The sequence below is a fragment of the Xyrauchen texanus genome, chromosome 49, assembly GCF_025860055.1.
Source record: "Xyrauchen texanus isolate HMW12.3.18 chromosome 49, RBS_HiC_50CHRs, whole genome shotgun sequence".
NCBI classification, from domain to species: domain Eukaryota; kingdom Metazoa; phylum Chordata; class Actinopteri; order Cypriniformes; family Catostomidae; genus Xyrauchen; species Xyrauchen texanus.
The window spans coordinates 11,591,225-11,607,364 of record NC_068324.1 but is presented as its reverse complement, the minus strand read 5'-3'; the positions used below and the strand labels follow the sequence as shown (position 1 = coordinate 11,607,364).

The following is a 16,140-nucleotide window of genomic DNA, read 5'->3' as shown; positions in this document are numbered from 1 at the left end:
TTGGCTTGACTGCTTACTGAATTAAGTGTCAATTAAAAAATGCAAAACAGAATGAGAGAACAATCGCTCTAGCTACTAACACTGAAAATATTTATGGAAGGACTTATGAACCATGCACATCCATTCAATTAGATAAACAGACAATAGCAAACAGTGGATGATTTAGTGTGGAGTCCATTCCAGAGGCCGAGTCTGTCATTATTTACTTGTGCAGCATGGATCTATTCAAAGCATTAGTGGAAACACCCATTCATTAAACCAAACAAGATGAACATGCTTACAAGCATCCCTCCCTCTGCTACAGTACACAAATATGCTAGAATAAAAATCTCCTCCCAAATGCAAGGAACATGTATCTGATAAAAGGGTAAAAAGCACGACTTTAAAACCATGAAGCTTTAAGACCCTTTAAAAGATCAAATCCAGCCCTTTATGGAAGAGAGGTGCGGCAGAGCATTCAAATGCCTGGTTTGCAGTTGGCCAGAATAATCAATTCCAATCCTGACTGTAAAGGCTTGGCAGGGCCTGTTTTTCTATGATGATCTTATGGTTCTTCACATGCATGAGAGAGCAAACCGTGCCTCTGACAGGACAGATCAGACACAAGCCATTTTTCCCCTTCATTTTCGGAGCTGTTTAAAGGGTTTTGCAGATTCTCTGTTCCTAATTTCAGCAAATTTATTTTCACCCATTACATTCTACAGAGAACTTTGCTCCAAACAAATGCCCCAACACTCATAAAAACATGCTTAAACCGAAGCTGAGAATGAACATAATGTATGTTGAGCCAATACTGACAATTTAGAGTATTTTAAACACTATAAAAACAATAGGAAGAGATACTCAGTGGCTACCTGAAAAATCTATTGTTTCAAGTGGGGTGGTATATATATGGTATACATGGGGTGGTATATTGTGATATTTAACATGTACTCATCACCTATTGCACAGGTGATGAGTGGTCAATCTTCATTTCATCAGACCAGAGAATCTTGTTTCTCACAGTCTAAAAGTCCTTTAGGAGCTTTTTTGTGTCTTGCATTGAGGAGAGCGTCCATCTAGCCACTCTGGCATAATGCCCAGATCGTTGGAGCGTTGCAGTGATGTTGTCCTTCTGCTAGTTTCACCCATCTCCACACATAATCTCTGGATCTCAGCCAGAGTGCCCATCGGGTTCTTGGTCACCTCTCTTACCAAGACCCTTCTCCCTCAATTGCTCAGTTTGGCCAGGCGGCCAGCTCTAAAAAGAGTCCTGGTTGAACCTTGGACTTAGAACAGACCCCACCACAAATACCGTCCAGGTTGAACAGCGATGCACCTCAATGATCTCTGCCTGCATCACCTCTGTCTATTGATGAACTACACTCTTGAAACGGAATATAGAATATCAATGAATTGCCAACAAAACCCTTCATCAGCCAACTAACAAGGACAACTGCATCTATGTGAACTTCTGCAGTTATTCTAGGATGGACTTCAATGACATTAGTCATTAATATAACAGTTCATAAAAAAACTTTGTTTAAACACTGACCCTTAACACTTAATCATTTTAAACTATGAATTGCACTATACATAACTAATATTGGCATTATATCCATGATGTTAGTCAGAGCAGAACTGGCCCCCACTGTGAGTCTGTTTTCTCTGAAGGTTATTTTTCTCCATTAACCAACATCTTATGGAGTTTTGTGTTCCTTGCCACAGTCGCATTCAGCTTGCTCACTGGGGTTATAAATACAATTATTTTTTAATTACTTATATTTAACACAATTCGCAATCGTATTTTATCAAACTACACAATAATGACTCTAAGACATTATAGATATTACATTTTTATCTTCTGTTAATGCATGATCTTCTGTAAAGCTGCTTTGAAACAATGTGTGTTGTGAAATGCGCTATAAAAAGAAAAACGACTTGAATTGACTTGTTCCAAACTTCCTCCAATTAAGAATTATGGAGGCCACTGTGCTCTTGAGAAACTTCAATGCAGCTAAATGTTTTTTGTAGCCTTCCCCAGATCTGTGCCTCGACATAATCATGTCTCTGAGCTATACAGGCAGTTCCTTTGACCTCATGGCTTGGTTTTTGCTCTGATATGCATTTTCAGCTGTGAGACTTTATATAGACAGGTGTGTACCATTACAAATCATGTCCAATCAATTGAATTTGCCACAGGTGGACTCCAATCAAAGTGTAAAAGATGATCCAGAGAAATGGGATGCACCTAAGCTAAATTTCAAGTGTCATAGAGTCTGAATACTTACAGTATATCAATGTGATATATCCATTTTTTCTTTTTAATACATTTGCAAAGATTATATATTTATACATTATATATTGAGTGTTAAATATCACAATTGTCAAGGCAACACAAACACACACACACACACACACACACACACACACACACACATATATATATATATATATACATATACACTGAGGCCAAAAGTTTGAATAATGTACATATTGTGCTCTTATGGAAAGAAATTGGCACTTTTATTCACCGAAGTGGCATTCAACTGATCACAATGTATAGTAAGGACATTAATAGCGTGAAAAATTATTATTACGTTTCCTGTAGTACTTGCTATAGATGTAGCTGTCTTGTCAGGCACTTCTCACACACCTTAGAGTCTAGACAAAAGCCCACAAAAGCTCAATAGGGTTAAAGTACAAAACACTCTTTTCCAATTATCTGTTGTCCAGTCTCTGTGTTAATGTATGTGTTTCAAAAAAGTGACTTTTTCTTTGCAATTCTTCCCATAAGGCTGCACCCCAGAGTCTTCTCTTTACTGTTGTACAAACTGGTGTTGAGTGGGTAGAATTCAATGAAGCTGTCAGCTGAGGACATGTGAGGCGTCTATTTCTCAAACTAGAGACTCTGATGTACTTATCCTCTTGTTTAGTTTTAGATCTAGCCTTCCACATCTCTTTCTGTCCTTGTTAGAGCCAGTTGTCCTTTGTCTTTGAAGACTGCAGTGAACAACTTTGTATGAAATCTTCAATGTATGCAATTTCAAGCATTGTTTAACCGTCATTCCTCAAACAATGACTGACTGACGAGTTTCTAGAGAAAGCTGTTTCTTTTTTTTGCCATTTTTGACCAAATATTGACCTTGTCATTGACATGTCAGTCTATTGCATAATGTGGCAACTCAAAAACAAACACAAAGACAATGTTAAGCTTAATTTAATGAACCAAATAGCTTTAAACTGTGTTTGATATAACAGCAAGTGATTTTATAGCACCAAATTGGCAATTTAGAATGATTACTCAAGGGTAAGGTGTTGGAGTGATGGCTGCTGGAAATGGGGCCTGTCTAGATTTGATCCAAAATGACTTTTTTTTCAAATAGTGATGGTGCTGTTTTTTACATCAGTAATGTCCTGACTATACTTTAGTCAGTTGAATGCCACTTTGGTGAATTAAAGTACAAAACAGCAAAATCTGTATATTATTCCAAACTTTTGGCCACCAGTGTGTGTGTGAGTGTATAAATATATATGAATAAAATGCATATATAGTATGTACATATTTTCAATTTTTGTGACATATTTTACATGTGCAAATGAACATACTTTTTCACACCGCAGTATCAGGCAAAATTATTTCTGACACTGCAGTGGGCAGGATATGGACAGGATTTGCTCAAGGTCTTCTGGTTTAAAAAAATTATAAATCACAAATAACAAATAATATAATGTTAAAATATACTGGAACAAGAGGTGTGTGACATTTCAATCCTCTATTGTTCACACGTCTTCTCTTCATCTGAACTCGCAGATCAGAGTTTATCATGCTTGAACTTTGGTACACAGTGAAGGTGAAATTAATATGCATGTAAGTCTCCTACGTTCAGATGCTTTTGAAGTGGAATTTAATGGAGTGTAAAGTGTAGTATGACCATGGCTTTGTACAATACTAATATATTTATCTACAGTATACATCTAGAAATATATTTGTCATGTATGTTTGTATTTGGGGAAATATCTGTTACATTTATGAAACCTGCCATAGTATTTTGAAATACTGTACAGTATTTGTTGCATATACAAAAAAGTATTACTTGTTTTCTATGTCCAAAATGGACAATTTTCCCGCTCGAACACATTTGTGTGTGTATGTTGTAAATACTCCCATAAAGCAGATAAGCATACAGCCATAATTGATAAATGTCTGCGCTCACAATCTGTCCTTTGGGAGGAACTTCACATACAAACAAACGTACTTTTGTCTTGTACTCCACTGTTTACCCCAGATTTATTGCACTACAGCTTGCATCTTATACAGTATATGTACAGTATACTATATATATATCAGTTTTCTGTATCGATATCATGAAATCCTTACTATGCAGATTTTATGTGCATTTAAACCTTCTCAAAAACATACACAGCTTAAAAAAGATGCAAATATCAAGGTCTTTACTTAGAAAATGACATCTCTCTGCAAAAAACATAACAAACGTGATAAGGGATTGAGTACACAGCAAATTCTGTCCTTTTTAGTCATCATATTTCTCATAACCATTCAAAGAGAGAGCAAGCAGGTGGCATACTTTGATGTTTATAACACACTAATTCAGTACTAGTCAGCTATTATGCTAATTGTGTAAAACCATGCAACAAGAAGACAAACAATCAAGCATGGCAGGAGTATCTAAAGCATGACCACATGGTAGAACAATACATCTTATTGTATTTGCAAAACCACTGGAAGTTGGCATCTCTGTTTACTGCTTGAGATATCTTCAGGGATTGAGTTTGGAGTGAAGCATTAATGAAACACATCTGTTTGTTTCACAGACTTGGGGAAGGGGAGGGACTTCATGAGCACTTTCAACTTCACTCGCTTTAATATGCGTGGTGTCAATCAAACATGCGCACTCTCCAGGTGCTCTCAATATCTCATCAGTCACTCATCTTTTTTGTGTGGATCCAAATTTAAATCAGATTAATGTTTGTCACATTACCACTAATCACAGCAATACATTTTAACCATAACAGCACTGCGTCTTCATGCATTTGCTTAATAATTTGTGATTTGTGTTACAGCACAATGGCAAATTCAGTAAACAAATCATAGATATAATAGATTTCTCACTGGAGCAGTTTTAGAGCTTGTAATGGATATATTTTTCTTATTTTTGAACTGATCTCTGCTGTGTGTGATGCTCTCATGGTTTTAACTGCTAACCAATACGTCACAATGACCTTTTGATATTTACCACATAATTATTAATAACTGTTTCAAAACAAATAAATGTTAGCAATTCACAATTAATGTAATTTTAATGTAATTTTGGCAAATTTCTATAAAGATTCCATCTGTTAACATTAGTTAATGCATTAGGTATCATGAACAAACAATGAACAATATATTTTTACAGCCGTTATTAATTATAATGTTAGTTAATAAAATGACAATTGTTAATTGGTTGTTCATAGTGAAGGTGTATTCAATTAAAGTACATTTTTTTCCCAGCAAAGGTCCGGATAATAATATGTAGCTTACGTTGGAGTGGTGTCAGTAGTTATATGGCTAGGAAATTATGCATCTTTTTCAATAGTTTTTATAACATGACATGTTGGCAGCAATAGTACTTTGTAAAGAAATATATACAATGTGTGTGTATATATATATATATATATATATATATATATATATATATATATATATATATATATATATATATATATATATATATATATATTTCTAAACAGTCAAAATAGTCTCTTCAAAACTGGGCAGGGATGAGGACACTGGGGATCAAGAGTCAGCCAAAATAGTGGGGTCTGACAGATCTTTTCTACCAAAAGATTAAACTATTTCATCAAGAATTCATCAGTCGATGACACTTAAAAGGTAAGATCAACAGTTCACAACAACAGTAATGTAAACTAATACAACTTTTGATTTAAAAAATGTAATAGTATGTGTTGTAAATAACATTAAGTTCATTAGTTCATGTTAACTACAGTAATGTTTTAAATAATGTTAACAAATGGGGCATAAACATATAACTGCACAATATAACTTGCAAAAGTGTGGCAAAGTGCACTTTAAAGAAAATCTGTATCGGCCGATCTTAGTGTTAAAAAATCGGAAATCCATATCGGCCTCAAATTTCGGTGCACTACTAATATGCATAATGCATATTGTTTACGTCTTTTGAAACAGTGAGTATTTGAATGTTTATGGATTGGCCCCATTCACTTCCACTGTAATTGCTTCACTGAAACCCAGGATTTTGCTTTATTAAAGAAAAGGAGAGACAAGTCTAAATAAATTTTTGTGTCTACATTATGCCACAAATGCTGTCTTGTTTTGAACCAGCAATATTCCTTTAATGCTTGACCGATAAGGGTTTTTCAAAGGTAGATTCTTAACCACATTTACCACATTTAGTTACATCCATGGTTAAAGGAAACATTAGTTTCACTAATTATATGCTGCACTGCATCAAATATTCCCTCTGCGATCACACTGCTCGATCCCACTTCCTTGACTGAAAAGTTTCCGTCAACATTCATAGACAGGCCCTGTATAAAATGACATCACTTTGTACAGAATCTGTGAACGGCTTGTTCTGAGACAGTGCTTATGATTAATGGAGATTAAAAAAAGGACTGGGTGGATTTCTATCATTATAGGGTGGTTGTGTAACCACACTGCCAACACACATTTATATTCAAACACCATGTAAAGTGAATTTTGTATAATAGGTCTCCATTAAGCACACAATCATTCAGTTTACATCCCATTGACCCATTGTGTTGGCATTAGGACCACGGCAGCATAGGGCAATGGCTCTTTTGACCTAGTGGGGGAGGTTCAGGCCTAGCATACCTCCAAATGTTTATTTGTGGTCCCTGCTGTGTAAGCCAAAACAATTAGTAGAGGGTCTTTGAACTGCACCAAACGATTACTCTGGATCGGCAACTTCAGTCATTTAGCAGTGTGGGCTGATTGAATATCCAACCTGACCGGTGGTGCTCATTAAACGCTTCAGCAGGTATTTGATTTACACCTGCTCAGAATGCTTTTAACTTTACATGAAGGTTACATTGTTGAGGTCTTTGGTGAAACCTTGTGTTCACAGACCTGGAGAGTAGGAAATTACCACAGTGAGTAAAATACTAGGAAGTGGAGGTATGGCAAATGCTAGAGATATATTAACGTGCCTGTGGGTCACTGACTCATCACTTTCACAAGATCAATCCTTTTCTTCATCTGACACTTAAACATTTGTGAATTATGCCCAGTGAGCAACAACAAGTATTTCAAGCCTAAAGGCTGAATAAATGTTAAAACGTTTCCAGTCATCTCAACACCAAAGAAGTGAGCTGTGGTGCAATAAATCTGGGGTAAACAGTTGAGTACTAGCCAATAGTATGTTTGTTTGTATGTAAAGTTCCTCCCAATGACAGATTGCAGAACGCAGACATTTATCAGTTAGGGCTGTATGCATATCTGCTTTATGGGAGTATTTAGAACATGCACACACACATATGCGTTCCAGTGAGAAAACGGTCTATTTTGGACATAGAAAACAAGCTATTTCCAAAAGGTCAGGAAATGCAGAATGTACACAGATCAGCCACAACATTAAAACCACCAGCCTAAACTTGTTTAGGTCCACCTCGTGCAAACAAGAGATTATATTTTTCTCACCACAATTATAAAGTGTGGTTATCTGAGTTACTGTAGACTTTGCCAGTTTGAAACAGACTAGCCATTCTCTGTTGTCCTCTATCATCAACGAGGCATTTCCGTCCACAGAACTGCTGCTCACTTGATGTTTTTAGTTTTTTGCACCATTTGTATTAAATTGTAGAGACTGTTGTGTGTGAAAATCCCAGGAGATCAGCAGTTAACAGAAATACTCAAACCAGCCCATCTGGCACCAATAATTAAGCCACACTCCAAATCACTGACATCAAAATTTTTTCCCATTCTGATGGTAGATGTGAACATTAACAGAACCTCCTTACCTGTATCTGCATGATTTTATGCACTACACTGCTGCCACACGATTGGCTGGTTAGATAATCGCATGGTTGATTGTTGATGCCAGACAGGCTGGTTTGAGCATTTCTGCATCTGCTGATCTCCTGGGATTTTCACACACAACAGTCTCTAGAATTTACTCAGAATGGTGCCAAAAACAAAGAAATTCCAGTGAGCGGCAGTTCTGCAGATGGAAACGCCTTGAAAGGTCAACAGAGAATGGCCAGACCGGTTTGAACTGACAAAGTCTACAGTAACTCAGATAACCGCTCTGTACAATTGTGGTGAAAATAATATAATCTCAGAATGCTATTCTAAAATGCGGGTTGACGCTGTTTTGGCAGCATGAGGGGGGCCTACACAATATTAAGCAGGTGGTTTTAATGTTTTGGCTGATTGGTGTATAGAAATAATGTATATTTTTACACTTAAAGGGTTAAAGGCAGCCAGAAACCTGAAGGCAGCTAAAATAAATACACGAAAGACAGGGCAAATCCCCACAGGTGCTCCCCTCCGCGATGGAGATGAGATGAGGTTTTTGCACCTGGATGCCATCTGTCCGATCTCCTCCCGCATTATGGTCCAAAGTCACGCAGGTTTCCTGCCAGGACATGGCTGCCAACATGAACTCACTACAAGTGCTTGACATTTTGAGAAAACACACAGCTGCATATATCCACCTGCCCCTTGGTCAGAGCTGTTAAACTGTGACGTGTGTGTGTGTGTGTGATTTTGCCAGCATTGATTCAGGGTGACATAATTCCTCAGTACAAACCACAAATCACCCACATAAAATACATTTCTCTTCCCTGTATACATTATAGAAAACCAACCATGCAAGCTCCTTATAACTGCTTTTCCGAGAAGAAACAGGGGAGGCAGGACACAGCAAGTATCGTGTCTTTCAGCAAGGTTTTGGGTCCTTGCATCAAGGCACCTCCCAGAGCTGAGCCTGTGCCTTATGAAAAATCTAGGTTTTGCCATGTTTGCGTGAACACATCAAGATACGGGCACAAACAGGCAAGGGCACGCGTTTGTACATGCCAAATACAGCACATTAGTGTAACACCCTGTCCTTGCACAATGAAAACATGCAATAATGTACCACAAGTGTGGGACATTCCATAAATTGAGAGTTAGTTATTTCTCTAATGAGTTCATTTCAGAATATTGTTATGCTATTTTGTTATGCATTGCAGTCAAAAAAGATGTGGGAAAATGTTCCTCAACGCCTTTCCTTATCATAATCTAAATCTTAATCTTACCATCTAAATGCATGTTCATTTAACAACGATGGCTGTAATAATGAAAAAGGCTGTCGATCAGAACTCCCACTTCAGGAATTATATTACAGGCAGCAATCAATCAAGCTTCAGATTCAATTTTAAAGTAATCAGCATTTGCCAGTTGTTCCCTTGATCAATTGTAATCTAATGATAATTTTGACCTTAAATGTGGCTGTTTGTTATTGTTGGCCTCAAGTGTCCCCCTCCCTCTGTGCAAGGCCTGTTGGGGTGGTTCCATCTCTGACATATCCAAAGCATAACTTCTGCTATTTTTTTTAACTAATACTGCTGAGCTAAAGCAGACTGGTGGATCGATAATTTTAAAAGCGTGGGCGAAGTCTGAAAGCTGTGGTGTCTTTTCGAAGGGTAAGAGTCTATTATGGCAATTTATATGATATGATATTCAAATAACTATGAACTATAAACTACATTACAAAATATTGTAAAACGGGAAAGCAAACCCAAATTCAATCAAAACAGATGCACATCACATAATATCTGTGTGAAGAGGAAGAGGGCATGGCCAGGGCGTTACGATGGACACCCGGTGATGAATCAGCCCAATAAGCAGGAGAGGGATAAAGAGGAGCCAGGGACACCAGTTTGAGAGAGAGAGACACACGCGGACGACGTGTGTCTGTGTGTGTGTTTATGTTTGTTTAAGTTCAGTTATGTAAAGTTATGTTGACTGCTCAGCTGGTTCCTGCCTCCTCCTTGTCCATCCTTTACCTGTTACAATATGATATCCAGTATTTCCACATAAAGGCAAACCTGCTGTAGCCCGTTTGTGGAATTAGTAGTCTAAGTGCAAAAACAAGAATTTATCATCTCTCTTTACGATGTAATTGTTTTATGGCACTGTGTCAATTGTCCCTTTATGAGATGATAAGACAGACTCTGCATAACATATGCTACTGGTATCATAACTCCCAGTGATGGCACAATGATTTACCATCAGCCTTAACACACTCAAAAACACAAATACACATCCACACATACACAGATAAATACTGTTTTTCCCACATCTTGCCTTGTGGTCTATCTCAAATGATGCCTTGTGGTCCATCTCAAATGATGCCTGGATCCTTCAAAGCTGCAAGCAAACACTCCATCTAAGATGCCCAAAGAAATACTTTCAAATGGCCTTGTTAGCCTAATAGCGATTTTAGATATTATACATCCACACAGTGAAAACCAATAGAACTAGAGCTGACTTTAAGCAGATCACAGTGTTTGGACCAAGGATCCACAGAACAAAAATATTTAAAATGTCTGAGTGGAGCCTGTAGCTCTTCTGCCATAGTAAATGACTAAGAGCATATAGTATGTTTGGAAAGATAAAGTTCAGGGCACTGAAACAAGTAAACCAGACTGGAGAACTGTTTGACACCGGGACATGGCCAGAAGCGCCGGTCTGGCCCATATGAACTGCTAAAGCGACCAGTACAAAGACTGTTAAGGACAGTTGAAGAAACACCTGCTGGGAAGTGGTCTGGGCTTCCCCGCTGTACAGACTCTGATAAGACAACACATGCAAACTGAAAGGTTCAGAGCCTGATTCCCATAGACCTCAAAATACATATCATTTAAGGGACACTAAAAATCCTGGTATGTTGTTCCAAACCTGTATGACATTTTCCATGGAACACAAAGGATGATGTCAGACCGAATGTTAGGGTCTGACAGCCACAACCCCTCTAATATTTATATCATGATCAATGGAAACATGTAAATGCTTCATACTGCAAGCCCCCCAATGTTCAAGTCAATTCTTTGCCCTTGGTCCTAGATTCATCTTTGAATCTCTATTCTGCATATTTTTGGGGAAAAGACAGAATCGTTCCAAAATTATCGATTTCAATTGTGACCAAATTTCAGATTTCGTTAGGTAAAAAATTTTAATCGAGTTGAATCATTGACAGAGAAAATATTTTCACACAGAATGAAAGCAAAAGTTAACTGATTGTTATGCAAAAATTAAAAGAAAGAAAGAAAAAAAGTTCATATAAAATAACAAAATGTACGTTTTTTATTTAGCTTCCCCCACTTTCTCCATTCATCTTCATTCAGATCAAACTATACAAAGTTTCTGATCATCTGGGAATCTAAGTATTCTTTTCCAATATATATTTAGTATAGAACAATAACTACTGTGTCTTACTATGCAGACTTGTGGAATATATGTGCTTAGTGACACAGCTTTATGACTATGTTTTGTAATTAACTCAGGGAAGTATTAGCCCTGCAGTTATTGACGAGCCCTTAAGGGAGTCGTCAGCAGTTAAATGTTCATGTCATTTATCGATCATGATTTACCTACTGATCCAATGAATGGTGATGGATAAGTAAAGAAGACACGAAGGGTCAGTGATTTATGACAGAAGAAAAAAGGGAGCAACAATAAGTCAGAATTGCTCTCTGATGGGTAAAGTTTTGAAACGGTCAACAAATAAAATGGTCAGTTTTTTCACTATAAATGAAGATTCTGTCATTATTTACTCACCCTATTGTTTTTCTAAACCTGCATCACTTTCTTTCTTGCATGAAACACAAAAGGAGATATTAGGCAAAATGTTAGCTTCAGTCACCATTCACTTTCATTGTATGGAAAAGAGAAGAAATTAAAGTGAATGATGACTGAGGATAAATTTCTTTTGTGTTCCACGGGAGACAGAATTAAAATGTTTTACATAATCTTGTTAAAGTTCATTCCCTCTTACCTGGTTGTAGGCTTTTTCTTCTGATCCTGAAAAGTGGTAAAGCTTCCTTGTGTAACCCTTCTGCATGAAATCCCTAAAGAAATTATTGATGTCTGTGATGGAGATAAGGCACACGGCAGAGCTGGCAGTGGGCTCCGGCGAGTCGGGCTTACTGCGGACAAAGGCAGCAAACAGCACGTCCTCGCCCTCTTTCAGGCCCATCTCTTGCTGAAAGTCATAGCCGACCTTGGCCACATGTGCGGCCTGGAGGACATTGAAAACCACCTGTGCTGATCGCTTCTTTCTCCTTCGCTCTGAGTAAATACACTCGAAGGGCATTTCTACATATCGCAGAATCTCCGGATCTGATGAGCACATGCGAACGATTCGTGTGTGAAAGGCATTCGAGCTGCCACCTTCTCGCTGGACGGTGAGAAAATATGCATATGGGCCACTCTGGAAGGAATAGACGTAGCGTAGAGGATAGTTCCCACGCAAACCTGGCGCCAAGTCCATGTAGGATTGCTCAGAAAAGAACTCGAAGCCATCTTGAGTCTCCCTCATCTTTCTAACTGAAATAGTGTGATGCAGACGGGGGTCTGTTGGGTCAAGAGGTTCGGAGTTCGCAACAAAGAACCTCACTACACCGCTACTCATCACGTTGAGGATCTGAGTGCCTGAGGGCCCAGCCAGGCAGTCTGGACAACCATGACTGCTGTCTTCATTCTTCTTTGAATACATGCAAGTTACTTCCGCATCCAAGGGACCATCCTCTAACACGTGACGGTTGCAGACACCATTCCCAACCGAGCCACAGCTGAAGAGTTCAAGATCATAGAAGGTCTCCATGAGCAGGGCCATGTTGGTGTTGTTAGTATTAGGGGGCATGCCTTTGCAACCATCGCATGGCTTTGCTGTCTTGCAGCGTGGACTCTCATGCACTGGTCCAGTATTATACTCATGTATCTTCTTAAACTGTTTTGAAAGGGTGTATAGTTTGTTGACAGCACCTATGTACACAGTTCCATTGAATTCCAACAGCTTCTGGATGGGAGTGTCAGACACAAAGTAAGGGAGGTCATATGTCACCGAGAGGTTGAGTTTGGAGCTTTCGATTGGTTCTTCACATTGACTATTTAAGCCCCACCACAGCGTCTGAAGAATGATGAAGAAGCAAGAGGCTTCAAAGCAGTTTATTCTCATCTTTGTTCCTCTGCAAAGTAAAAAGAAAATGGAAATCAGTTGTATCAGAGAGAGCATACAGAACATTTTCTCACTGTAAATTTGCACCGGTGTCAATAAATATCCTCCAACTCCAGTATATTATAAAAACAGTGGATTCAGTCATTCGTTTGAGCTTATCAAAATAAATAGCATACTAAAAAGACTTCTGGTAAGATTCTATATATAGAACCCATTAGTGCATGAAACAAAGACACAAAAGCTTTTTGGATTTGTGACTAAGACAAGCTACTCTGAACAAATGACACTTGTAAATCACAACTACACACACCGCAACAACAATGATATCACTAGTTTGGATGCATTGAAGCAGCATTTCTAGAGCAACATATGCCTCAATAATTCACCACTAACTTTGTGGATAAAAGAAAGAGGGAAACACTACATGGTTCTTCTGCCTCTGACTTAGACAGCACTTTTGTGGCTGTGTACCAGAAGAGGCGAATCATCAGAGGCACTGAGTGCACTGCGGTGACAAGTCTAACTTTAGACAGCATTCTCAAGGGAGTGGTTGATAAACTCAATTAAGCATCGTAGGCTGCAGACGCTGGAGAAGTGATTTATTGTTGGTGTACTTAAACGCTATTCCTCTAGGAGGTCACTTTTACGGTTGAGAGAGAGAGAGAGAGAGAGAGAGAGAGAGAGAGAGAGAGAGAGAGAGAGCATAGTAATGGGATTCACCCTCACTGTTATCTAAGCAATTGGAGTGGACTGAGTACCACTATACTTCACTACAAATCAAATGTTAAAAATGAGAGAGACTGATGAAAAATAAGAGAAAACTGTTACACTTTGTTACTATTTAATGTGATATTAAATATTCAGTCCACATATTTTACTGTTTTCCAAAATAATGGACCTAGCCTTTTAAGACACCTGATAAACATGTTTTCTATTTTTCCTCTGCATAACATAATTCCTCTTTCACTGCAAAACACACACACACACACACACACACACACACACACACACACATATATAGATGTGTGTGTGTGTGTGTGTGTGTTTTGATATATATACTGCATATACAGTACTGTGCAAAAGTATTAGGCACATATGATGCTTCACAAAAACATTTGTCTTAAGATAGTTATTTATATTTTCAGCTTTAGTGTGTCAATAGGAAATATAAATTTTAGACTCCCAACCATTTCTTTTGCAAATAGAATAGAAGAACACGGAGCCCTGCAACAGATGGCATGGTCCCCACGGAGCCTCCCACTGAACATTGTGTCTGTCTGAGATTACATATAGAGAAAGAAGCAATTGAGACAGCCGAAATAAATAGAAGAACTGTGGTGAATTCTCCAAGAAGCTTGGAGCATCATATCTGCCAACAATCAAGAAAAACTTTGTTCATGTGTACCTAGGAGAATTGGTGCTGTTTTAAAGGCAAAGGGGTTCACACCAAATATTGATTTATCTTTTATTTTATGTTTACTGGACTTTGTATGACGTTAATTGATAAATAAAAACTATTTATGGCATTATTTTTAAAAGACATCCTCACTATGCAAATTTTTCCCAAGTGCCTAAAATTTTGCACAGTACTGTATACATAACATCAATTAATTCAACTATTTATTTGATTTTATGTGCACTTCATTGGTGAGGCAAGTTTAATGACTGGCCTTATTTTCTTTTTAGCCAATTAAATTAAGTAAAAACAAAAATTTTAATGCTCTTCTGAAGCAACATGCATGTTAATTCTTATTCGTGTGACATGCCTTTTCAAGTAAATAAAGTTGAATCAACTGATCCATTTGAATACATTTAACACATGTTTTCTAGTTATGCTGACATAAAATGACCATAAGCTGAATTTACTTAAAAATTGTCATGCAAAAATATAAAATATATATTTTAAGTAAAATATCGCCATAGTAACAGTTCCACAGTTTTACTTTTAACAGTGAAGTAACTGCAGCATTTCTAAACGTAGCCTAACCACTTCATTTGCAGCTTCAAAACACTTGACACACTGGAGGTCCTCTGGCACACAAGTGCCTCAAGTTCTGAAAAGACTGTTCTCTTTGCAGCCTTAGATGTTTCTGTAGGTGTTTTGAGATAAATAAGTGAATAAAACTGCTTTCCAAATATTACATTACAAAATTCCCAAACAAAAATTCTGTTTTCTTACCTGCGCTTCAGCGAAACCTAGCTTCAGATAAAATGACTCAGATTGTCAACACTGAGCTTCCATAAGAAATACAGATCAAAAACACCAAAAGAAACACGAAAAGCAGATTTATGTTGATAGTTCATAGACATCCTCTATAGAAAGGGATACATATATAGCCTATCTATGTTTAGTAGTCCTATATATCACTAAATATAACATTTTGGTTAAAAAAAAAAACCTCAAGAAAGATATAAGCTTCGCTAATACGTGTTATCATCAACTCTAAACCGTCAAATATAAAATAGACACGCACTCACCTGTAAAATAAAGATACCTGTCGGAGACAGAAAGAAAATATAATCACATCTTTCCACAGCGTACGCGCGAGATGGGATGCGGCGGTGAGTTTCTCTCTGGTTAAAAGTTACCCACTCTTCCTCTCTCTCTCTCTCTCTCTCTCTCTCTCTCTCTCTCTCTACTTAACACTGTATTCACTCACTCACTTCAGCGGTTGACTGACACTCAGAATGGGTCACCTCAGTTTAAACGCAGCGGGGTCGTTCCTCCGTTGTGCGCGTGCAATTGGATGAAATGGGTCTCTCAGGTGAGTACATTCAGATCATTGACTGTTGCGTCACTCGCTGTGGTGCAAGACGGTTCGATGATTGGCTGTTAATGAAATGTACTGAAACTATAATAACAACGTTAGTGTATAAATAAAGAATTAAGAGCAAGAAATTATGACTTTTATCAAACCCTCTATTTATGTAT

General features: G+C 37.8%; 1 protein-coding gene across 2 annotated transcripts in view; it reads right to left on the bottom strand.

The window, feature by feature from the left end:
- The window catches only part of met (MET proto-oncogene, receptor tyrosine kinase), a 77,703-nt gene extending 61,763 nt beyond the window's left edge, over positions 1–15,940 (bottom strand). For both annotated transcript variants that reach the window (XM_052123206.1, XM_052123207.1), the window contains exons 1-2: positions 15,687–15,940; positions 12,027–13,218 (exon numbers count right to left, since the gene is read on the bottom strand). In XM_052123206.1, coding sequence (XP_051979166.1) covers positions 12,027–13,208 — 1,182 coding nt within the window. In that variant the 5' untranslated portion in view covers positions 13,209–13,218; positions 15,687–15,940. The remainder of the gene's footprint in view (positions 1–12,026; positions 13,219–15,686) is intronic.
- Positions 15,941–16,140: the final 200 nt, after the last annotated feature.